Source organism: Ictalurus furcatus, chromosome 9, assembly GCF_023375685.1.
Source record: "Ictalurus furcatus strain D&B chromosome 9, Billie_1.0, whole genome shotgun sequence".
Taxonomy (NCBI): Eukaryota; Metazoa; Chordata; class Actinopteri; order Siluriformes; family Ictaluridae; genus Ictalurus; species Ictalurus furcatus.
The window spans coordinates 14,610,925-14,637,733 of record NC_071263.1 but is presented as its reverse complement, the minus strand read 5'-3'; the positions used below and the strand labels follow the sequence as shown (position 1 = coordinate 14,637,733).

Here is a 26,809-nt window from a genome sequence, read left to right as displayed (position 1 = left end):
TGACAGTAGCACAAAGCATAAAATCATATCAGTACAGATCAAGAGCTTGAGTTAATGTTCATCTTAAATATCAGAATTGGGGGAAAATGTGATCTCAGTGACCTTGACCATAAGATGGTTGTTGGAGACAGGCTGGTTTGAGTATTTCAGAAACCGTTGATCTTAGTGGAGTCAGTGTAGAGTTTACACACAATGATGAATGCCGCCCCATCTCTAACTGTCCAGTGTGGGTGATCCTGTACCCTCTGTAGCCTCAGATTCCTGCTATTGGCTGGCAAGAGTGAAACCCAATGTGGTCTTCTGCTATTGTAGCACAATGTTCTCAATCTCAATGTTGTTCTGCAATGCTTTTCTGCTCACCATGGTTGTAAAGAGTGCTTATTTGAATTATTATTCATGTCAGGTCCACTGCTGATAATGTATTTCCACCTGTAGTACTGCCACTCACTTGATGTTTATTTTTATTTTTTTTTACTTTTTATTTTTTTACACCATTCTGTGTAAACTCTAAAGACATTTGTGTGCGAAAATCACAGGAGATCAGAACAGAAGTTTCTGAAATACTCAAATCAAAATCACTGAGATCGCATTTCCCCCATTCTCAGGGCCGTTTCTAGGCATAGGCAAACTAGGCAGGTCACCAATAGTAATCTCGCCTAAGGTGAAAAATGGTATATTTTGTGTATGGGCCCATGCAGTAATAAAATGCATGACAATATTTATATATGATTTAATAGCTTATTTTAATGAATATCAAAAATATGTTTCTCATACCTGACACCTAGATGAACACTTTCCAGTTGGTTTTGTGACTGTAAGTCATTCCCTTCAAATGCTATTGAGCTTTAAAAAATTGTATATATTTTGTATGGGCACATTCTGCAGTGAGATTCATGTCTAATTTAAATGTGATTTAATAGCTTATTTTAATGAATATCAAAAATCTAAAAGGTGTTTCTCATACCTGACAACTAGATGAACATTTTACAGTTGGTTTTTGTGACTGTAAGTCATTCCCTTCAAATGCTATTGAAGTTAGAACCGTGTATAACAATGTCGTATGTAACTTTAGAGACGGTGCCTTTATTTCCGCATATCCGCGAATATCGAACTTCCATCGTCAAACCAACTTTATTTCAGTCTGCAAAATTGTGTCAAGCTCGGCTCCGGTAGAGCAACAGCGCTTACAGAGATTTAAACATTCCCCCTCTTCACACCAAATTCAGCCCAGGAAGGTTTTTGTGATCAGCTAATGGGTTGACTAAGATGTGCTAAATGAGCCAGAAAGCGAAACTCTATAGTGCGGTAACCCTTTAAGTCTGGATTTTCACACTTTCACCCAGTCTGCTCTGAAAACACGCTTTTATTCTGCACGGTGACTCGGACACGAGAACCGGAAGTGACCTCATGCGGGTGACGTAGCCTGTTTGGAATGGGGAAGAACAGTTGTAATGTGTTGTTTTGACAGCCTCGATAGCTCTCTAGCTAGCTAGACTTCAGGTTTCAGGATGGGGCTTTTCGGGAAAACACAAGAAAAACCGCCTAAAGACCTGGTAGGTGAATTCGGGATTAACTCTGATGTCTAGAAAGCTGTTTGTTGCAGTCCATGGAGTTCACTAAGAGTATTAGTTAGACGGCGGAGTAGTTCGCTTGCTAACGTCGCTGGCTAACTTTGGGTAGTTAGATGAACAAACCACTCTTATTTTCTAACATTATTAATCACATAGACTGCATGATTCATAAAGTAACGTTCTAATTGGTTGTTGTACTAATCGTTAAACATGGCTAATTCACAGGCAGGTGGTACAGGCAGGATCCTTTGAAATGTATAGTACAAATAATTATTTTAATTATTCAGCTGTTGCTGATCCATTCTGGTTTGGAAATATAATAATGTACACTTTTCCTCATAGATTAATGAGTGGTCACTAAAAATACGGAAGGAAGTAAGAGTGATTGACAGACAAATCCGAGGTGAGTCTCGCCACATAAAAGTAATGAAAATGTACACTATTCTCATTTAATTTCTTATGTATAATAGTCTAATAGCCACTTCACATAAGGAATGTTGTGCTTGAGATGCCTGCTTGATGTGAGTTTTCATATGCAAGTTTTTATCGTTTTGAAGATATCCAGAGGGAGGAGGAGAAAGTGAAGAGATCGATCAAGGATGCAGCTAAGAAGGGACAAAAGGACGTGTGCATCATACTTGCTAAAGAGATGATTCAGTCAAAGAAAGCAGTCAGTAAACTTTATGCCTCCAAAGCCCAAATGAACTCGGTGCTTCTGAGTATGAAGAATCAGTTGTGTGAGTATGGCCTACATCTTACCTACACCATGCAACCTTCAATCACAACACCAAACCCTTTAACTGGGCATAGTTTTTTATATATATATATATATATATATATATATATATATATATATATATATATGTGTGTGTATGTGTGTGTGTGTGTGTGTGTGTGTGTGTTTGTGTGTTTGTGTCGGTGTCGTGACAGCTGTGTTAAGAATGGCTGGTGCATTACAGAAGAGTACAGAGGTCATGAAGGCCATGCAGAACCTGGTAAAAATCCCAGAGATCCAGGCTACCATGAGGGAACTCTCAAAGGAAATGATGAAGGTCTGAAACTCACCCGAAATTCAATCACAAAAAAAAAAAAAAAAATGATTACAACATTTTGGTCTTTTTGTCACAACGGCACAAACTAGATGATTAGGCAAACAATACAACGTGCATAACAGCCACAACATATAGGTTGCAGGACACAGTCCTTAGATTCTCAAATCTCAGGGTAACCATAAATATGTTAAATATGATTGATTTACAAGGTTTTTATGTTTATCAAATAGTTTAAATCAGATTCACCTGAACCAGAATCTGTGATACTTAAAAGAATAAAATATTGTGTAATATGTTGAAAAAAATTATATTTAGATATTTAAATATATTGAGTCTGTGAGCCACACTGTTATTTTCATACAGGTCTTGAAATGTCAGGTTCAGGCAGTGGTACATAAAATTCAGGCCATGGAATTTTTTTTAACCTCAGTTTCCCTAGCCTGATTTATTTAAGTCTGTGTTTTCACAACATGAATATAAAGCGCTTAATTATTTACTTCTTGAATATTTTTTTTAAACCTACATTTGAAAAAGTTACTTCAGATCAAATATATTTAAATGTCTAAGATTCACAGTGAAAAGTTTCAGGAACGTAATATTACACGCTTTTTCCAGTTTAACTCTAAAGAAACAGAATCTTGTTTTCATGTGGCACACAGTCACACTTTGTGTATGTTTTAACACAAAACACATCTGACAACATTTCAACATTATGATATACTGATGTAGATCATGACATGATCTTGGCAGTGCTGTTGCTGTATTATGTAATTTAGTCGTAAGCAGGTACCATGTTATACTGACATCCATGGGAATAGCATTCCATTCCTAGGCCCCATTAAAGAAATTTATGACAGAACTTTAAAGACTTTTATTACTTAATTTATTCCACTAGAACAGACAGTATTCATGGTATTATTTGTTTTATGTGGTTTCATCATTAAGTTGTGTATGTTGTATAGGCGGGTATTATAGAAGAGATGCTGGAGGACACACTTGAGGGCATGGAGGATGAGGAAGAAATGGAGGAAGCAGCAGAGGCTGAGGTTGATAGGATCCTGTATGAGGTCACAGCTGGTAAGGAACCAAAATTCTTGCACAGTTTTCTGCCTGTCTTAATTGACGCCATAAGTTAGACTTCACTTGGTACAACATTTAGTGTAAAATTATTTGGCAAAATAAAGAAAAGCTACACTACAAAACAAAGCAACCATTAAAATAAAAATAAAGCAACCATTCAGCAATAATTCCCATTCCTATACCCACACCTGTGGCATTTAAACTGTATAATACCAGCGTGTGGAACCATGTTAGTGAAAGTGCTTGGGTAACAGAGAGTACAAGATGTTGCGAATTAAGTGCACACAAAGCTATTTGTGCGAGTGTACATCTGTTCTGCGCACACTCAGTAATGACACGCGTTCGCCCTTTGCTGTCACTCCCGGTGAGTCTAGTTGAATTTTGAGACTTTGGGGGTGAAAATAAGACACACATTCCCACTGCTGTGATTGATCACTCTCAACCAAACCCCTTTCTTTCAGGAACCGACCTTGATCTCATTCAGTGTAAAATTCCCAAATCTACCTTTAGCCATGATGCCCATTTGATATCATATCACAAGACCTACTGTGCTCCAGTTATATGATGCTTTATCTTTCATACAGTCTTGAATCAACAACTCTGATACTTAACTAAGAGTCACGGTTAGGGTTAGGCCTGCTTTTGTAATGTTTTTAAATGGCTTGTTTTTTAAATTAATTTTATAGACCTACATTTAAGCATGTTTTAATATAAACAACCAACAGTATCTGATTCAGAATGTTTTTAAAACTTTTTATTTTGGTTAATAATAGGCGCTCTTGGAAAAGCTCCCAGCAAAGTCACAGACGCTCTTCCTGAACCGGAGCCAGTTGGGGCAACCGCGGCCTCCGAAGATGAAGAGGAAGACATTGAGGAAATGCAGTCTAGGCTAGCGGCACTGAGGAGCTAAACTGTTATAGCTACTCCTTCTAAATCTCTGTAGTCATAAACAGAAATCTCCTCTCAGTTACAATGAATTTAATCTTCTAATGTCTTGTTTCTTCTGTATGTCCTTATACGGACTGAATTGGTATCCACAGGTTGTATAATAGTTTGACAGAGAAAACAAGACCAAGAGAAGCACTAATACAGCAAAAACTGTTTGCCTACATAATTAAACAGAAAGGGTTAAATGAACAGCAATTATAAGCAGTTTGTTATGGCTGCTGGGTAATTTAATTTTGTTCTTTTTTTTATTATTAAAAAAAAATTATTTAAACACGATCTGTCATTTCTGCTTTAAACAGTGATTTAAGTTAGTCCATGCTGTGTATGCCTATAGCTGTGTAACATGATGAAGGATCTGTTGTACAGTGCAGTCATCATGCCGGTCTCTATCCTTCTGTCTTTATCTTCACTGTGCTTTCTCTATCCTTATTTGGTGTCTAAGCGAATGCTTCTTCTCTGTGTAATCATTCAGTGGAAATGCGGTTTTACTGAATTTGAGAAACTCCTAACAGCCATTATGTGTAAGGTTTATATAAATATATAGATATTGACTGTGTTTATCTTAATTTTATATTAAGTAAAGCCCCGCTAGGGTATGTAAATGGTTCTGTGATCTGGCTGCTGGCCGGGCTGATGAAAACCATGCATTGCTGTGACTTGTTATGGTAACTGTAGCTTTTACACAGAGCCACTGCACCACAGCCAACATTGTGAAAGGGGAAAATAGGTGCTAATGGCTTGCGAATTCAGATCCACCTTTCCAAATTTGCGTTGAGTTATATTACTGTTATTAAGAGCACTCCAGAAGTCTGACATTTTCAAAATGTTCTAAAATACTTTGGTTTCATGGGAAAACCTCTGTGCATCCAAAAGAGTTCATGAGACAAGTAAACACTATTTGTAACTGTATCTGTTTCCTTTTTTATGTTGTTTTATTCCGTCCAAAGATACAGCATGTAATAAATGTTATAAACAAATGTTTCATGTTTGGAGAAAAAGCACCTCCTATAAGACATACATCAAAATTCACTCTTAATGAGATTTAGTTTTGGCCCTGGTTCTGTTTGTTAATGTGTGACCTGAGCCACTGTTTACATAAATCATCTCTAACACTTTACTGTATGTATGTGTTAAATCACAAGCCACGGTTATTTCAATACACTATCACTAAAATGTTTTTGTGATGTGACCTTGTGTAGCAGAGATTGTTAGTTCTTCCTTTAAAAGACATCATCAAAGACATGGGGCTTTTTCCTTACATGCCATACTGTGTGATCCTGTAGGGCTCTCTTATAAATCTCTATATAAAAATTGTCATATTGTCTGTTTATAGCATGAGACTGCTATCTCTTACAGCAATATATTTGTGTTATATTCTGGCGTTAAAAGTTTTCTTTCCCTGTGCACTAAAATGTGGTTATGACACCCATTCATGAAGATGCATATACAAAAACGTCATATAGCTGGCTGCAAATATTTTATACAAATTCAGTTTCATTCACCAATTAGTTATGCTTCATGATGAGTTCCTGAAATTATTACAAAATCCTTACTGAAAGCTTAATTTCAATGTGTAAATACCTGCCGAGTGCACATAAAGAAATGTGTTTTGTAAACACAGGGCTGTTTAAGAATAAAATTTTATGAACAATTTAGAGGATGTTTCTTTTTTATTGACAATTCAAATATTGTGTTTTCCATTCTTAATATAGAAATGCATGTTGTTTTCTGTGTTGTTAAAATGGGCATTCTCACATAATCCTGTGTTGTGTAAGTCAATTGAATTGTGTGGTTTAATTATGTGTTTGTAATGTTGGGCCTTAATTAGTTTGCTTTAATGTAACACAGGACTAAATTACTTAATGGTTCAGTGTTTGAGGTAACTACAGCCTTCCTTTTCACTGTGGATAGCTGGGTATGTAATATCCTCTGAGAATTTGGTTTAAACAATTGTTCCTGATTGTGTGGGTTCTTGCTTGTATGTTTAAAAGCATATACGGTACAGTCCCCACCGAAAGTACTGCAAGGCCAATTCTGTTGTTTTCGCTATACATTCAAGACAATTGGGTTTGAAAGCAAAAGGTGAACGAGATGAGAGATCAGTATTTCAGCTTTCATTTCCTGATATTTACATCTAGATACGTTAAACAACTTGGAGCATGGCACCTTTTGTTTAAATCCACCCATTTTTTCAAGTGATCAAAAATATTGGAACATGTGACTGACAGGTGTTTCTTGCTGCCCAGGTGCACCTTGTTAAATGCCATAGAATTGGCCATGCTGTTTCAATACTTTCGGAGGGGACTGTACAATGTTAATGCACTGAATCTCATCCATGCACTGCTCTTCGCACAATGCAAATGTATTGTTTTACTGATAGGCTCTATAACCTTTGGATCTTTTCACTCATTGTCATTTTATGTATCAAAAGGAGGGTGTTGGCTTTAACCATGACTCAGGGCTTTTTTTTTAAAAAAAAAAACAACAACAACAACAACAACAACAACAAAAAAAACTCCCTTACAGCTAGCTACCAAATAGTGTGTGCCTGTCTCATAGACTTGAATATGGTATCTGCCCTGTATGGTACAGAAACTCATTTGAACCACGAGTATTTCAGGAATAAACAGAGAACCGAAATGGAAAGCTCGGTCTGTCAAATGGTGTTCATTTTCTCAGTAATGACAAAGCGTTTGGCCCTTTCAGCCTTCCATACAACGTGCGCTTCTAGAAACAGGCTAGATCCCAAACCACGTACTACCCTACTAAACAATAGTATATGCAAATAGTACACCATCTCTGGCAGCTATACACTAACTATAAACTATTATATGACATTGTCTGTAAATGGCTACAATGTTATGGATATTTGTGGTGCAGCTATATAAAAAAAAAAAAAAAAACATGTCTGAATTACTGCTATTTTCATAGACCGTTTTCTGTAAATTCTGTTTAGTACGGTTAGTGCGGGTTTGGACATAGCCGTAGACGCGTGCGCATGCGCAGAAGAGTCCGCTGTCAAACGGTCACCGCCAGCAGTCGCGAAGGAAACTCCTCCCTGCTGACAACAAGCTCTCCTAGCGCAATGGTCTCGTGGATTATTTCCAGGCTTGTGGTGTAAGTATTTTTCTTCTTCTATTCTTGTTCTATTCTTGCTATGTTTTTCCCCCTACTCTAAATCTTTGCATTATGTTATTGTTTGGTCTTCATCTCCATATTGTAATGTGTGCTCTTAAGGACTGTGGTGTGTTTATGTCACCTCCTTCATTCTAGGCAGAATTTAATCATAATCATAATGATATGCAGGTCCTGACGCGGTGTTTTGGCCACCGACTTTTCACCTATAAAGGTCTTTGCATTATGAGCGAATATAGGCCAGTGTAATCGTTGCCCTAAATCTCTATTTCCTAAAACGAAGTGATTTGTTCAGTGTCATAACCAGAGCTATGAATAAGGGACAAACAAAGGCGGTGTGACGCGAATCTGGACACTTACGTGTCGCTCTGGGCGGTTGGGTTTATTTCAATAGGCTTACATTTCACCTGGAGATGTTTTGATGTTTTGAAGCCAGCGCCCATCTATTCCCTAACAGGAAATTAAACAGCATCATGTGGAATGTTTGCAATATTGAAAAGAAAGCAAATGATTAAAATGTCAACTATACCTGCATAAAACTGAATGCCTATGAACCACTGTATATGAATCATTAAATTCAGTTTGTTTTGTTTTTGTCATTTATAATAATATGGCCAATCTCGGAAATTTAAGATCATGCGTAAAAGAACCCACAAAATGGCGAGTCAATTAAATTTAGATTACAATATCCGGTTACATTGCATGGGCGACACTTTGTGGGACACTAAAGATCTGCATCACAGCGTCCTGATGTGCTAAATATAGTGTACATACTGAGGCATTCAGGCTGGCTTGGCAGAGCACAATATGGTGGTGGTAGTCACTCAGATGTCACTCAGGTGTGTGATTTGTTTGTTTGTTTGTTTAATGGGCGGTGGGTATGTATGTAGGTCGACCACTTACTCAGGTCAGATGTGCAGCTGTCGTTGAGCTGTGAGAGACAGAGAGAGTATTTGTGGACAGATATATACTTGAACACAGGTGCAGCATGGGCTTGAGTTTTTCTGGGAGTTTCTGATTTCTAATTATTACTCTGTTCACTTCCTTGGTTCAGCTCACTTCTCTGTGTCCATGAGTTATGAACGTTCGGGTGTCTGAGCTATTTCTGTCAGAATAAATTTGGAAATTAATCAGGGTTGTAAAAACGTGTTTGGCCTGCAAACTACACACACACACACATACACACACACACACACACACGAGACATGCTAGATAAATGTACAGTCTTCCGGACAACGCGTTACTAAAACAAATCACTTCTATGATTAAACATGATTAATAGCCTACTATGAGTTACTTTGACGTACTTTGTAAGCAAATGCCTTTACATTTAAGCTACTATATTGAGTGACGTTTTAATGCCAGAAGCAACGTCACAATGCCATTCTTACTAAAAAAACAAAAACAACAACAACCCTTAGATTCCTTAAATATCTTGAATAAATATTTAAAGAAAATCCATGTATTTGGATGCTTTCCCTGTGATGTAAAGTCTCTTTTAATGTATGTTTACAGTTGTAGTTTCTGTGTTCCTGACATGTCAATCTGTTGTAAGGTGTGTGTTAATTATGTTTAATTTACATATTGTTGTTGTTTATTTCATGCAATTGTAAGTAATTACTTTGCAAAAAAAACCCCAACAACAAACAAACAAACAAACAAACAAACCGTCCTTCTTTCTGATTGATCTAACAACGCGTAAGTTTATGAATACATTTATAGTTTTCCAATAGGAGGCGCTGCAGTTGTACCTTTACTACATTTTCAGTTTCGTATTACACGGTTAGAAATTAAGAAGAAAAGAAAAAAACAAACAGTTTGTAATAGCTAAGAGTTAGCTTTCCGAAGTTTTCCAAAAGCCTTTTACCTGGAAACCTTTTTGATCCACTCAGAAAATTTAGGGCTTTCTCTAGAGGTACAAGTGAGTTCACTAAACTGAACTGATTGCACTGTATTTACTGGGGAGATTGTGACAGACACTCAACAGTAATAATGCAGTGTAGTTTATCATAATGTACTTTTCCACACTTAGAAATTCTGAATTGGATACAAAATTAAAGTAGTTTCTTCTACAGTGAACAGAATCATTTTATTCAATTTAACCATGGTATAACTGCAGTAATACAGTGGTATAACCACAAATTGTCAGTACTAATGAAATACAGATTTAAAAATATTTTATAAATCTTTAAAAACTATAGAAAACTAAAACTACTTTTTATTTTAGGCAATGGCTCTTTTACTGTAAACTTGACTTGCAAGCAAAGTGTAGACCCTGTCAAACAGGGGAAAGGATGTGCGTGTATCTCAGTGCTAGCAGAGCTGAAGTGCTCTCACTTGACTGGTGCACCCTTGTCAATACCTTTGTGTGCACAATTCATGCCACCTTATGTCCATTGTTAATGCTCCACACTGATACTACTCAGTGTGCTCAGGTCATCTTGACAGAGTCTGGATGTTTTCCCCATACTTCAGGGATTTCCTCCGGGTACTCAGGTTTCCTCCCAAGTCCAAAGACATGCGTTGTAGGCTGATTGGCATTTCCAAATTGTCCATAGTGTGTGAATGGGTGTGTGATTGTGCCCTGCGATGTGTTGGCACCCCGTCCAGGGTGTCCCCCGACATGTGCCCCGAGTTCCCTTGGTCAGTGGTAGCTCAGTGCTTAAGACACAGTTGTATAAATTAGAGAAATGTAAGTCGCTCTGGATAAGGGCATTTGCCAAATGCCATAAATGTTAGTCAATAGATGGATAAAATAATAAATGAACATCTTAAAAATGACATTAAACAAGTTGCCATCAGTGGGGCTGTTGACCATTTTGAACTCGACAAGTTAAAAGTAAGACCTTTACACAATCACATTCAAACAATAGGATACTGCAGAGGATGAGCTTCAAGACATTGCATCTAAATATGGTGGAGATAAAACCTGAGCAGCTGTGTTCTGACTGAAGGCCAGAAAAATGTAAACAGAAGCCTGAAATAAACGACCCAGATGCATTGTGATATCAGTTTTTCTAAGGTAGTTTTTCTTACATGTTACTGGCTGTATTTAGAATTAAGTGAGGCCAAAAACTGTATACAGTTACTATGGTGTTTAAATAGTATATTTATAATAGAGAGCAGTAAACTGAGAGGACAAAGCAGAATCTACAGGCAATTTTAATTATAACATAAAATTATTTACAAAAATTCCTTAACCACTTAAATAAGAAAGAGGCACATTTTCAAATATACGTTTAATAGCAGCCTTATAGGCTTAATAAACAGTCCTAATGTTTGTTATGTAATCCTAATAGTCTAACATTCAATTGTCACTTGATTTTATGCTACATTGCAAATGACAGCAAAAAATATGCAATAATTTTTAATAGCCTGTATTTTCTGTTATCCGATTTTATTTGGGTGTAAATGTAAATGATTTGTAGGGGTGGTCTAGATGATGTTGAAAATCTGGCAACCTATAAGGTGTGAAACTTTAAATTTAAGTAGATGAATCAGAATATAGAATACGTTCCTTGCATAAATATTGTGGCCATGTCTTCCTACACCTATATGATTATTATAGGTCTAGAAACACTTTCTTATATTACATTACAAGGCGCCCTTTGAAAATTTACATTTATCTTTTTACATTTACTGTCAAATAGCATATACATTATTCTCAAATGCATTCATAAAATGTAAACGGCTCTTTTGGGTGAAAAAGTGGGGAAATTACTCCATGTTTAATGCAAACAACTTGAATTCATTATTTTGAAATCTTAGGTTATAACACTCAGGTTGCACCGAATCCTGTTCTGCTGATCTATTTGATCTATTTGTGTCTGACAGGCTCATATTTGGGACACTTTACCCTGCATATTCATCATATAAAGCTGTCAAATCAAAAGATGTGAGAGAATATGTGAGTATGAACTGCATAACAACATATAATGAGTATTTCATGCCTTACTGCACTCACATCTACGGCCAGCTTTTTCAGCATCATCTTATAGGAATCCGCTCACTGACATTCAAATTTCATAACTTTCTTCTATATATTTCAACAGGTAAAATGGATGATGTATTGGATAATATTTGCACTGTTCACAACAGCTGAAGTGATCACAGATTTATTCTTGTGCTGGTAAGTGAAATAATGCCTTCCTGCTCATTTCCCACTAAAGGTGTGCCCCTGATCAAATGATGAAATGATAAAGAGCTTGAAATGATGATGGCTGGATATGACTCATCTATTGTCTCTTTTGAAGGCTCCCATTTTACTATGAGCTAAAAATTGCTTTTATGGTGTGGTTACTTTCACCATACACAAAGGGATCCAGTGTGCTGTATAGGAAGTTCGTCCACCCAACTTTGACCTCTAAAGAAAAGGTATGATTCTGAATATCTGTTTACCTAGTTCTTTCTAAAAACAAGAAGATTATTCCAAAGTAAACAAAAGTTCAGTAATGATTGAAACATCTGGAAGTTGTTGCAAAGCACTTTTTTTCGGAAGTGAAGACCCATCTTGCTTTGTGCTTGACCCTGTTTCCTGCAGTGTGTTAGGTGAAATGTTCCCAGTTGATGAACAGCGGTAGGAAATGATGCTATACTTTCTCTAAAGGTTTTCTCCTGCCCTTTATTTGTGAGGCAGGAAATTCGTCATGGAGGAAGAGTGTAGGGGCACTGATAGAGCAAAAAGAGGAAAGGCAAAATGCAAAAGCTTTTTTTTTTTTTTTAATCTAGTGTTCCCTGAGAAGGGAACTCAACATTGAGTGAGCTTCATGTTGTGGGAAGTGCCCTTGCGCGTGACCGGCATCTGAAGTTGTGTAACATCGTGTCTATTTATAGGCCTGCCGTGATCAGGTGACGTGGAAATTAAGCACGTTATTTGATATAAAACGGCACCTGTAAACCGCGCCGTTAGCCTTATTATCTTTAGAGAGACTGCATGTCGGTCATTTGTGTAACGCTCACAAAAGACTTTTCAGTTCCTCTCTATCTTTAAAAAAAAAAAACAAGAAAGAAAAATCTCTTTACTTTTCTGTCCCTTTAAAAAAAAGAAAAAAGAGAATAGTATGAGTGAGAGAGAATTCAGGAAATGTGTCATGTCTTGCTACCCTTTTATCACGGGAGGGGACACACACACATACACACACACACACACACTTTCTGTGTGAAGTGTCTAGAGATGGAGCATGCCAGGGCATCCCTCGAGGGGTCTGACTTCGCGCATTGTGGACACCTTACAATCAGGCGGCTTATAATCAGAGCTTCGCCGTGCTACGGATTTGTCCCTCCGGGCAACCAAGCAAACGGCCCATGGTATCGGCTGTTCAATGGGTAGCTTGGTTGCGCAGAGAGGCACCTATGGCTCAAACTCTCAGGAATGGGGGACAAAGATAAGGTCTCCCTGCTGGACTCCCCTGTTGACGCTGGACGCCGACCTGTTCGGTGGCGAGGTTAACCGACATGAATGACAGGTTTCGCAAGGCGCAACAGCAAACGGCGGCGTTCAGCCAGTTCCTTCCTCGTCGTGTCGAGTTCGCCTGGGCATCCGTGAGTGGAGCCCGGGCCAGTAGTGTGAGGGAGGCACAGAAGGTGAGTGTGGTGGCCCGCCTCCCCCCTGTGGTCAGCCAGGGAAACCAGGCGGCCACAGTTGCAGCCTGCTAATAGATCTGATCTGAGAACGATCATAAAGGCCAAGCAGACAAAGAAGCAGCGGTCCTGATGGGCCATGGAGGGATGTATCAGGAGACGTGAGGTTGTTAGCGCCTCCCCTAGCCAAGGCCGTCCAAAGTTTTCTGGCTTCTCTGGTCAGCGAGCGGTCATAGGGCAATGAAAATCTGATGCTTTCCCTCCAACAGAATGTGGAGGTGTTAATATTATTAAAAGACCATCTGTCAGCATGGAAACTACTGCCAAATGTGTCTCCATGGGTTCTGTTCACCTTAGAAAATGGTTACCGGGTCCAGTTCAGAGCTCGAACCCCAACCCCGGTTCAGAGGTGTGCTCACCACAGTAGTCAGCACAGAGCAGAGCCCGATATTAGCGCAAGAAGAAAGATCCCTCTTGGAAAACAGGGCCATAGAACATGTACCCTGTTCCCTGAGGGAAGGAGGTTTTTACAGCCGCTATTTCCTGGTTCGCAAAAAAATGAGAGTATTTTTTTTACAGGTTTAAGATGCTGACACTCAAACTTATCGTTCCACAGATTCAGTTCGAGGATTGGTTTGTGACGATAGATCTAAGATGCATATTTTTACATAGAAATAACGCCCAGTCACAAGACGTTCCTGAGGTTCGCGTTTGGAGGCAACGTGTACTAATATTGGGTTCTTCTCTTCGGTCTAGCGTTATCCCCTTGCACCTTCACAAAGTGCATAGATGCTGTTCTGGCTTCCTTGTGACTCCAGGTCATCCTTGTACTAAACCACCTGGACGACTGGTTAATTCTAGCATAATCCAGGGATCTGGTGATTCAACATCTAGATGTTGTTCTTGCCCACATGAGGAGCTTGGGGCTCAGGTTTAACCTCAAGAAAAGTATGCTTTCTTCAGTGCAGAGGACAACTTTTCTAGGAGTTATATGGCATTCTACTACAATGAGGGCATTTCTATCCCCAACACGCGTAGGGTCAATCCTGTCAACATTGAGCAAGATAAAGCTGGATCTGGGCATCCCCTCCAGTCTCTACAAGGACTGTTGGGGCTTATAGCAGCAGCAGCTAATGTCATACTGTTGGGCCTATTGCACATGTGACCATTTCAGTGGTGGCTGAAAAGTCAGGGGTTTCGTCCGAGCACAAAACCTCTGAGAGTAATCAGTGTCATGCGGCAATGCCTACGTGCTCTGAGAGTTTCGAAGTGTCCCCGGGTTCTAGCCTCGGGGCATCTCCTTACTGCAAGCTGGTAATGAAAGATGCCTCCCTCATAGGCTGGGGCGCGGTCTTAGATGGCTGTTCAGCTCACGGTCTCTGGAGCGGCCCTCATCTGGAGTGGCATATAAATCGCCTAGAAATGCGGGCCGTATTTCTATCACTGAAATACCTTTCTTCCTCATTTGAGAGGTCACCATGTGTTAGTTGTAACAGACAACACAGTGGTGGTCTCATGTATCCACCACCAGGGAGAGTTACGTTTGCGCCCCTTGTTCAGGCAGGCGCAACTAATTCTTCTCTGGGCGGAGGGAACGTTTTTATCAGTGAGTGCAATGTACATTCCGGGCAACTGGGAATTGGGGCAAACATCCTATTGAGGCAGGGGCTGAGGCCCAGGGATTGGAGGCTCCATCCACAAGTGGTGAAGTCCATATGGTGGAGGTTTGGCCAAGCGGAAGTGGATGTTTTCGTCTAAGAGGAGACAACACACTGCCTACTGTGGTTCACTCTCACCCCCCCACACCAGTGGTGCTGGACGCCATGGTGCACATGTGGCCGAGGTCACGTCTGTATGCTTTTCCTCCGATTACTCTGGCCCACAAGTTCTAGCGAGAGTTCGCCAAGACCGACTACGTCTGCTGCTAGTAGAACCTTATAGGCCAATTCGACTATGGTTCTCAGAGATAATATCCCTGCTAGACAGCACTCCTTGGGAGATTCCCATCTGCAGAGATCTACTGTCTCAAGCCGGACAGCTGATTTATCACCCTCGGCCGGAACTATGGAAACTGTGGGTCTTACGTCCACCGCTCCGGCCATTGGCGTAAGTCGGAGCAGTTCCTGGTCTGCTTTGCAGCGACACAGTGCCTGTGTTGAAGCAGTACATCTCTAATTGGAAAGTGGAAGCAATCTCTATCGCTTCTCACTACGCCTCTGGGCATAAAGGCTCATTTCACTAGGGGGGTCGCCTCCTTGAAAGCTTTGTCCATAGGGGTACCCTTACAGGATGTGTGTGCTGCGACGGGGTGGTCTACGCCACACACATTCTTTCGATATTACAGCCTGGATATTCCACCTTGGGCACGAGTGTCTTGCAGTGACCCTCGGGCTTAGATATTTTGAACAGGCCATACCCTTAGTAGGACGGAGTGGGTATTCTCGTTCCCACAGTGTGAAGCTCACGCAATGTTGAGTTCCCTTTGAAAGGGAATGTCTGGGTTACGCATGTAACCCTGTTTCCTGAGAAGGAAACTATACATTGTGTAGTTTTGTCATACTGGGGCATGCCTGTGAATTTTGTCTTCGCTTCTGATAATAGAGCCTGACGGCGTGGCTCACAGGTGCCGTTTTATATCACACAACGCGCTTAATTGCCACATCACCTAATCACGGCAGGCCTATAAATAGGCATGATGTTACACAAGCTTCAGATGCCAGTCACGCACAAGGGTGCTTCCCACAGTGTGAAGCTCACGCAACGTCTCGTTCCCTCGTAACCCAGACGTTTTGATGAAGAAACACAAGGAAGAAGTTCCAGTGTATAACAAATCATATTTAGGATTTATCAGTTATGATTCTGACTTTACTTGCCTACCTCAACCCTAAGGGTAAGTAAATCGTTTCATTGTGACTTGCATTTTCCAGGACATTGATGAATACCTATGTCAAGCAAAGGACAAAAGTTATGACACCCTGATGCACTTTGGAAAGAAAAGCCTGAATGTGGCCGCTACAGCTGCAGTGATGGCTGCCACTAAGGTGACATTATTATCATTTGTGACATACTGATGAGGAATTTTAAAAGTGGATAATTGTTGCGTTTTCAGCAAAGTTAAAAGTTACAAATTAGGAGTAGGCCAGAAATCTGTTAGTTTTGCCGATACACAAATAACACAAATGAGATATTTATATACGGTATATTTATATGATATATTATTATATTATATTTATGCTCAAGCTCAAAACTAGGAACCATGTTCTCATTGCGACTGCAGGTTCCTTCTCTCACACCACATCCATTCCCTAAAGATATAAACAATAACATGTTGTTCCAGCTCTGTATTTTATTAATATTATCTTTGAGATTAAAGTACAGAATGTCGTTGTTTTTACAACTGCACTGTAGTTTAATAATATATATATATATATATATATATATATATATATATATATATATATATATATATATATATATGTATATATATTAGGGATGCACCGAAATGAAAATTCTTGGCCGAAGCCGAAACTGAATATAATAAAAAACTTGGCTGAAAGCCGAAGGCCGAATACCGAACACGTTTTTTTGTGTTTTTTCCATTTATTTTGCCATTTTTTTCACCATTGCATAAATTAAATAGTCAAAATGTGCTTTTTACTATTTAGTCTTGCCTTTCAAAGAATAAAATCAATTACAAAATCTACAATTTCAAAATATTTATTTAACACTGAACATTTTTTTTTCATTCCACCAGGCATAGGCTACCAATAAGGCACAATATAACTTTAAATTAGTAAAATAAAAAAAATACAATATAACTTTAAATATTAATATATTAATATTGTATTAATATAACTAATACAATATAACTTTAAATTAGTAAAATAAAATTTTTTTGATGTGGTCATCTTTGAGCCCCCCTTGAATAGCCTATGTTAGGCCTATAACTGACTGCTGAAAGAATGGAACACTCTGTAGCCTACAACAAAAAAGTGCATTAAAAAGTGCATTGACAAGAGTGCAAAAAATGGTTCTATTCGGTTCTATACGGCTGATTATATTGGGGATATATACCGCTCGTGTCCCTGTACACCTCGCGGAGTATTATAGTAGATATAGTATAGTTAGATACGTTGTTAGTGTTATGTTCCTTGATAGATTTAGTTAGTTTAAACTATAGATTAGTTCATTTAGTCCCAGCTGGTTTTTCCACTCCCAGTCCATAGTACTAGTTCATGTTTCTTGTTTTGTGTTTTGACTCTGTTTTCTGTGACCGCGACTTCGATTCCTGCTTTGCCCCGTTTATGCCTGTTTGCCGATCGCCCGACCCTTTGCCTGTCTTGACTACGTTTTTTGGATTATGATTTAGATTTGTCTGCCTGCCCTTAAATAAATACGTCTTTACCTGCTTCCGTACTCTACTCCCTTACGTCTCGCGACGTGACAGAATACTCCGGAACAGAAACAAAACAACACGTGTCCACAGTAAACATCCCAAGAGCATGTAGCTCGTGCACGTAGCTCGTGCATGCGCGCACCCCCTCATCGAGGTCATGACATTCGCCCGTCTCACTCTGGTTGCTAGGCTATTTGGTCGCGTCATCAAACACGTCATTGTTCAGTCAAATTTATTCGGCCTTTTCACTTAATCGGCCGAACACAGAAAATGCTTTTTTTTGCTATTTTTGGCTGAATAATTTCGGTTGCCGAACATTAGCATCCCTAATATATATATATATACATACATATATATATATATATATATATATATATGTGTGTGTGTGTGTGTGTGTATATATATATATATATATATATATATATATATATATATATATATATATACACACATAATGTGTGTGTGTGTGTGTATATATGTATATGTATATGTGTGTGTGTGTGTCTATATATATATATATATATATATATATATATAGTCTCGCCCATATCAGAATCATGGCCCTATACTTTTTTATTAAAAAACAATTACACTGACCAAAAAAAACCAATTACACTAACATTTCTACCACAGGGCCAGGGTGTGCTATCAGATCGCCTTCGGAGTTTCAGTATGCATGACCTGACCACCATAGACTCAGACGGTGAAGCAAAGAGTTCTGCTTCAGTCACCACTCAGGCTGCATCGGGTCAGCACAGAACTCGCGCCGTGATGCGCAGCAAATCAGATGCCGCCTACAGCAAGAGTAAGTCCACCTGTCCAACTGACTATGAACCAATCACATTTGCACTAATCTGTTCACAGTCAATCTTTACATAATGTACCTTTACTTGAGTATATTAACCATGCCAGTTTAGATTCAAGATACTTACATTGCCACACAGCAATGCTGGTGGTATGGTTTCAGCTCAACAATAAACAATATACAATATGCAGGATGCATGGGTTCCCAAATTATGTTTTCATCTTGAAACACGGAATGATGGTATCCATTCTGTTTAAAAGAAATTTATAGACCTTCGATTGGCTAAGTAATATCAGTTTCAGACATTGGTTTCAATTATAGGGCTGATGATGAATTGAATGTATATTTAAAAATTGTCCAGGTATTCCATTTTATGCATTATATTATAATGCCACAATTAAGTTGCATGCAGTAAGTAATCACTGTATTTTACATGGTGTAGTATTGTGCAATATGTTGGCACATGGTGCAGCAATTAGTGTTGCTGCCTCACATCTCCAAGGTCTCTGGTTTGATCCTGAGTTCAGATTACTGTCTGTGTGGAGTTTCTATGCACGTTCTCCCTGTGTCTTGCATCGTTTCCACCAGGTTCGCCATTTTCCTCCAACATTCCCAAAACATGCCAGTGAATTAATTAATTGCCCCTAGGTGTTAATGAGGGTGTGAATATAATTGATTGATTGATAGATTGTTAGATAGATAGATAATTTATTGGTCCTCAAAGAGGAAATTTGTTTCCACCGTGGGTGCACAGAAAAACAAAAACATAACATCATACATATAAACCAACATAAACAATCACAGGCATAGAGGGGAGGAGGGAACAAAAAGAAAAACATGAGGATCATCATACAACAAATGCATCTGGCATCACAATGGCTGAGTACCTATGTGTTTAATGCTCATATAGCCATAGGAACAAAACTCCTACCATAGCTGGCCTTTCTGCTATGAGTGTGTCATGGTGCCTGTGTGATGGACTGGTGTATATTCCTACTTCATGCCCAGTGTTCCCAGGATAGGCTCTGGATCCCCTGTGATTCACACTGACTAGGATAAATTAGTTACTGAAGATGAATGAATGAGAATTGCAAAATGCCTATATTCACTTAAACATCTGAATTTCATACTATCAGTGAGCCATTACAAATCACTAATAGAGGTCTGTTACATTTTCTGTCTCTAAGTTACCTCGTATAAAGAACAGTTGTGGTCACAAGGGCGAGATGTCAGATATTTTGGAAAGTACATTAGAAGTAATATATCATCAGGAAGTGTTGATATATTGAGAAATACGAGACGCGATGCTCGCCAAGAGTGTTACACTGTCCAGGCACACAAGTTGAACACTTCCTACTAAATTGGTTCCTCATTCAGCCTGTAGGTTCACTCCCAGAAATAAAGGTACTAAACTGTATTTTGTTGTTGGGGTGGTTCCATCAAGGGTACATGGTTTGTACCTTTAGTATGTATCTTTTACCTGGGAATGAGCATGTAGTGCACCTTTAATTTTAGTAGGAAAAGGTAAATCAGTGGTAGTTAAGGTCCAATTATGTACATTAAATTTTAAGGGTACAGTACACTACGTTCATGTTTCCAGGTAAATACAGCCTTAATATTTATTGTGCTTTATTTTTTTTGCTCTGTAGAATTACAGATTTCAGCATATTTACATATGCAGACTATTTAATAGTATTTCAATAGATCTATGTGATGTATAAAGTACTCATGAGCCATAGTCAAACAGTCAAATATACCTTAGTGGGAAATGTATATTAATACATTTCCCACTAAGTTAATGCATCTGATTATATTATATGCCAAAAGAACTTGGGTGTCAAAATTGAGAATAGTGGCAGCATAGTTCTATGTATTATACTGTATATGAATAAACATTGTAGTTTTATATAAGATCAAAAAGTTGTTTTTTTTTTTATAAGCTGTGAATAGAACATTTTGATTAGCAATTAGTTAGCTAGGGTGTTAACATGTCACATGGTACAAGGTGTTAACAACTTCACATGAGAAAAACAAGTTCATTATTATCACATGGACTTAATTCCTAGGATTCAGAGCAGAGCGGGCACATACTCATCAGAAGAAGAGTAAAATATGTCTGCTGTGTTGTTAAACATTACTGTTTCTTAAAGATCTTAAAGATCTGATAAATTTCTCAAAGGTTTGAGAATATTCTTGTGTATTCAGAGGTCAAGTAAAGTCTGCTTTTCATGCAGTAGCCTCAGAGGCTCCAAATGTAGGCCCTGATTATTCCCGTCATTATCACTTGACCTTACATTCACTATTGCAGTTTTATTTCACTACAATGAATATCATATGCAACTTATTGCCCTGTGAAATGTAATATACACAAGCACATGTCAAGACTTGTTTTGATGCCCGTATTGTCATGGTGCAGGCCCAGAGTTTGACATAACTGAGTTTGAGATGTTGAATGTGGAGCAGTGTGCTTCTGTGGAGCCTTCTTTCCCTCTGACCCGCAAACCCACTCCGATACCAAGATCCTTCAGCAATCCAAGCCAGCCTCTTTCACCCCCTGAGCTTTCCCAGGACAAACCTGCACCCCCTCCATCTGAGGACCCAGAGGTGCCAAAGGACAGTGAAAAAGAGTGGGGCATCCCAGCCAACTCAGGCCAACTTGGACTGCTTAAGAGACGTGCCCCAGAGGTAGCCCCCTCTTTACATAGTTGGATGGTGGTGTGTCTGCTGGGGTGCTGACGGCCTGGTTATAACTAACCATTATGCTGAATCACTAATCAGCATGATTACCACCACAGGCTAATCCACCACAGGCTACCTGGAGTTTTTATTTGGGATACTGTGTCGTGTATGTATGAAAGTCAGAGCAATTGCACACTGTTTGAGGAGGATTATAGCAGTCTTTTGCTTTTGGGGCAGTGGTGGCTTGACGGTTAAGGCTCTGGGTTACTGATTGGAAGGTTGGGGGGTTCAATCCCCAGCACTGCCAAGCTGCCACTGTTGGGCCCTTGAGCAAGGCCCTTAACTCTCTCTGCTCCAGGGGCGCCGTATCATGGCTGATTCTGCGGTCTGACCCCAACTTCCTAACAAGCTGGGATATGCGAAGGAAAAAGAGCTTCATTATGTATATGTGACCAATAAAGACTCAATATCATTATTATTATAGTGGGTCATAGAACAAAAGACATAACTGTCTAATGTGGCCTTAGGATTTTTGCTATTCTGAGTCATCTGACCTTTTACTACAAATGGCTAGAATTTTGTGTGATGCCTGATCTGCATGCACTGACTCTGGCTTCTTAAATGACATTAGTAGAGAAAAAGGTCTATCATACATGTGATAGCTTGTCAGATTCCTTAGGATGAAAGAATATATGATCGTTAATCGCTAATTTGATCATGCAGTAGAATAATTTGAATGTAGACACATGATGTTCTCGCAAACATCTATCCCACGGCTTAATTATACAGGGTGTCCCAAAAGTCTCCATACATAGGGGAAATGATCACTTTTTAGCAAAATGTCTTCCAACATTTTTCATACTTACAGTCATGTGAAAAAACAATTACACCCCATATTTTTTTTTTATTTTTTTTTTTTACATATTTAGACAAGCAAACATTTGATTCTATTTGAAGCAGTGTCTATTAATAAAGTTATTGGAAGTCTATAAAATGACTTAAAACAAAATTTAAATGAACACAAAACAGATCAGTCACATGGAAAAGTGAATACACTCCTACATTTGTGGATGCCTATGAGTCTGGCAAGGGATTTAAAAAGGTCTCCAAATGATTTGAAATACATCATTCCACTGTAAGGAAAATCATCTACAAATGGCACAGATTTCAAACGACTGCCAATTAGTCCAGGACTGACCATCCCAGCAAATTCAGCCCAAGAGCAGACCGTCTGATGCAAAAAGAAGTCTCCAAGAACCCCAAAATTTCTTCACAGGGTCTGCTAGTAAGTCTTGCAACTGTTGGTGTCAATCAGAAAGAGATTGCACAAATTTGACCTGCATGTCAGGCATGCTAGGAAAAAGCCAATGAGCATATAGGCAAAGACCAGGCCTTTAGGAATAATGTGCTCTGGACAGACAAATCAAAGATAGAGTTGTTTGGCCACAGTAACAGCAGAAATGTTTGGTGCAGACCAAAGACAGCTTTTCAGGAGAAGCACCTCATACCAACTGTGAAGCACGGTGGTAGAAATGTTATGGTTTGGGGTTGCTTCACTGCCTCAGGGACTGGACAGCTTGCATTCACTGATTCAACTATGAATTCTGCATCATATCAAAGAGTGCTTGAAGATAACGTGAGGCCATCTGTCCGAAATTTGAAGCTGAACCGAATGTGGACCTTTCAACAGGATAATGATCCTAAGCACACATGAGCAAATCCATCAAGGAATGGCTCAAAATGGAGAAATGGAGGGTTATGGAATGGCCTAGCAAAGCCCGGATTTTAATCCCATTGAAATGTCGGGGGATTTGAAACAGGCAATACACACAAGAAAACTCTGAAATTTCTTGCAACTGAAAGAATATTGTATAGAAGAGTGGTCAAAAATTCCAGCAAGCCGAGACTAGTGAACAATTATGCAAAACGCCTACAAGAAATTAATTCTGCTAAAGGGGGCAATACTAGCTTCTGAGGCTTACTTTCCACAGAAGAATATCACATCTATTGATATTTCTGTTGAATAAATTATTGAAAAAGCTCATTTTCCTTGTGGTTGTGTTCAAATATAACAACTTTATTAACATGCACTGTTTCAAAGATGATCAAATGTTTGCTTGTCCAAATATGTCCAAAAAAACCAACAATTTCCATGGGGTGTACTTATTTTTTCACAAGTGTAGTTTATATTATATATATATTTTTTTCTGACAGCCTTTAAGAGTGTCTCTGACAAAAGAAGAACGTATTGAAATCATGATCATGAAGCTGTCACAAGGTCCCGATGGACTTTAACAGGAAACATGGCAAGCACATCACACAGGTTGCCAAACTTATTAACAAATTCAAAAAGACTGGAAGTGTTGCAGACCGATCAAGAAGTGGACGTCCACGAACATCCACTGACTGAGGCACAACCGACTTGGTGCTGGCAAACATAGTCCCCTATATATGGAGACATTTGGGACACCCTGTAGTATCCCCAAGTATCTATTTAACCATAGATATAGTACATGTAACAAGCACAGATGTGTGTGTGGACTGGAGTTGGCTTGACAAACTTGAAAAAGCTCATGTGCAAAATAAATATGGTCACAAGTGACATGGTGATATTCGTGATACATTTATCTCTGTCTCTGTGTGAATTTCATCGTAGCTTTCTGTTTTTCTTTCCTTGTCCTTATTTTTTCCCTAATCCCTTCTTCCCCACTCTCAGCCTCCTCCTAGAGCTTTAAGACCTCTCACCAGATCCAGATCCAAGAACACCCTATCAGCAAACCCTGAGGCCATGTGACTGTGCATATGCTGTGAGACTGCTTTAGCTGCCTTAGCTGCAACATGAGGACACAGAAAAAGAGGAGACAGAGAGAGGGGGGGAATGCACGGCGATGCAGACAAAAGATCAAATATTTAAAGCAGCCTTGTTCTCTAATGAGGTAACCAAAGCAACGTGCGACCTTATTGCGTCTGATCTTTCACACCCGAGGGGGGAGGTTTCTATCAAGGTAGCACGTGTATGTGGCACCATTTAGAGACTCTTAAACACTTTGTGTTGTACATATTTACTGTATGTGAAGAGTGTATGTTTGCTTCCTTTTGTTTGTATGACTTTGGGAGAGACAGAAGCATGCATGTCCCTCTGTTGGTCTGTCACGAGAGCAACATTTGCAACACCTCTGAGCACCTAGGCATTGTACAGTAGCCACTATGCTCACAGTTGAAGCGCTGCAGCGACTCTTCTGTGGACTTTTTAAGGCTTCACACCGTTCAGTGCACTCGAATGGAGCACAAGCGGGCATGACACCATCGTCCTCTCAGGATACGTAGCCCGTTGATAATGTCGGTCCACTAACACTGATAAATGTTTATTTACAAAGGGAGAGTGACTTCTACATGCAGGCTTGTAATTCTACCAAAAAAAATTGTATAGCAATGAAAATATTAATCGTGTATATTTAAAGGAATTTACAGGACAAATGTGCAATGATATTAGATTTCAGCTGACTCTGAAAGAATGGATTTAAACTGAGCCACACTGAAGAAATTTCACCCCCATCGGCTGTTTGGTTTTATTCATGCTGTTATGATGAGGCATGATACATGATTAAAGCCCATCACAAAAGAAAGAAAGAAAAACGAAAACACATCTGATCAGTCATTTAAAGCAATGCTTATTTATCCAAGGAAATTCATGAATATTTTAAGTAGCATTCTTTAGGCATTTTATAGTAGCAGTTCTGGATTATATTTACAGCATTTGGCAGATGACCTTGCCCAGAATGACTTACATTTATCTCATATATATATACAACTGAGCAGTGGAGGGTTAAGGGCCTTGCTCAAGGGCCCAGTGGTGGCAGCTTGGTGGTGCTGGGATTTGAACTCACAACCTTCCAGGCAGAAGGCCGATGTCTTGACCACTGAGCTGCCACCACCCCTAACTCACCACGAATAATCATTTCATTTGGTTTAGTGTGAATATTGTTTTAGTTTCTGTTCTATTTAAAGAACTTTAATTCATGTTTCACTTCTCTTAACTGTAATGTTACATGAATTCACACCAAATGTTGACAATCTGAATGTTTTTTTTTCTTCTTCATATCAGTCTGGAGTTGTCAGTATTACTTCATTTACGTACACTAGTGCTGGATTAAGCACCGTTCAGAATTATAATGCTGTGAGCTCTGTAACATACACACGAGATAGAGAGTGTGGCACTGTACTCATTGAGCATAGTTTAGTACATTCTCATACATTTAGCCATAAAGGGGGTGCCAAGTAGTCCCTTAAAGTCAGAACACTGTGCAGTCAGACTGCTATGCTTCACTGAGTAATACAAATGGGTCACAATACAACGTCGTATCACTAGGATTATACGTTGTAAAATTCTCAGTAACACTTATGTACTGAATTGTGTCACTACCACTGTTTCCATGTTAATAAGACTTGAGGAGAATGATGACGATCTTATTTTATGTCACCTCTTTCTTCTTTCAGATATCAGGTAGCAAAAGCCCATATTGTTTCACAGCGACACAATTGAAATGTTGTTTTTTTGTTTGTTTGTTTTTTTAAGTAGATATCTTTCTCAGGTACAGTTTGTTATATCTTACCACATTTAATCAAACTTTACGCATGAAAGATGAAATGTTAAAAGGACAAACATAATGACATGGAATATGACACCAGAAATACAAAATGCAAAGCAGAGAATTGAAACCTGAGATCTGTGAATTAAGATTGATTTGATTGTTTAGAAGAGCATCCAGCCGGCATTATATTTGCTCACTTAACATTTCAACTTTTAAAGAAATGAAAGAAGTAAAACACATGCATGAAATCTCTTTCCAGCATTCTGTACATGTATAACCATTTAAGTGCTCTGTGTGAACCACTGTCAGGATTATCTGATGTTACTTTCATGAGAAGTAGTATTAGATTTCGTTGAATGTTGTTTCAGGAGTTAGTTATTAAAGGCACATATCCCTTAAAGAAAGAAAGAAAAAAACAGGCTAATTGAAATATCAGTGTCTTGATTAGCCTTCCAAGTCTTTGATGTTCTCTATAAAACTGCAACAAGATTATTTTTGAGCTGCATTTCTTTTTAAACTGTGTATTGTGAGAAAACACCTGCTTCCTTACACAAATGACAACTGAGCAAAATTAGTCATGATTCAAGTAGAGGATGTGCCTTTAAAGACTAATAGTTATTATTGCTTTTTAGAAGATTTCTTACTTTGAAATAATGTTCATTTGTATTCATTTGTTTGTTTGAACTCCTTGGAAGAGGGAGAAATAAAGAAAATGAGGCTAGGGATGTACTTCATAAGGGTGACTAAACCTTGCTTTCCTCCTAATGAACACACAGCTTGCAGTAAAAAAAATAAATTAAAAAAAGCATTTCAAAACACAGCTCTCATGTCTGGCAGGCCAGAAAATCTCTCTTATACTGTTGATTAATGTGGACAAAGAACGAAAATGGTCTGATCTCTGTCATGGACCCTTAAAATGGATCTGACGGTGTGTCACCATCAGTTATTAAAAAGGGAGACGGAATACCAAT

At 38.8% G+C, this 26,809-nt stretch overlaps 2 protein-coding genes across 3 annotated transcripts; both read left to right on the top strand.

The window, feature by feature from the left end:
* Positions 1-1,398: 1,398 nt before the first annotated feature.
* Positions 1,399-6,306, top strand: chmp3 (charged multivesicular body protein 3). Its single transcript, XM_053632070.1, has 6 exons — positions 1,399-1,553; positions 1,914-1,974; positions 2,129-2,308; positions 2,502-2,623; positions 3,586-3,700; positions 4,477-6,306. Exons 1-6 carry the CDS (start codon positions 1,509-1,511, stop codon positions 4,611-4,613), a joined length of 660 nt encoding a protein of 219 aa, XP_053488045.1. The 5' UTR covers positions 1,399-1,508; the 3' UTR covers positions 4,614-6,306.
* Positions 6,307-7,662: 1,356 nt separating this feature from the next.
* On the top strand, positions 7,663-26,797 carry reep1 (receptor accessory protein 1). Of its 2 annotated transcripts, XM_053632068.1 has the most exons (8): positions 7,663-7,768; positions 11,621-11,693; positions 11,839-11,915; positions 12,040-12,160; positions 16,294-16,407; positions 18,396-18,567; positions 20,984-21,252; positions 23,963-26,797. In XM_053632068.1, exons 1-8 carry the CDS (start codon positions 7,737-7,739, stop codon positions 24,038-24,040), a joined length of 936 nt encoding a protein of 311 aa, XP_053488043.1. In that variant the 5' UTR covers positions 7,663-7,736; the 3' UTR covers positions 24,041-26,797. The 2 variants fall into 2 exon arrangements, with proteins under 2 accessions (XP_053488043.1, XP_053488044.1); XM_053632069.1 differs by lacking the exon at positions 20,984-21,252 and having other exon boundaries at positions 23,963-24,051.
* Positions 26,798-26,809: the final 12 nt, after the last annotated feature.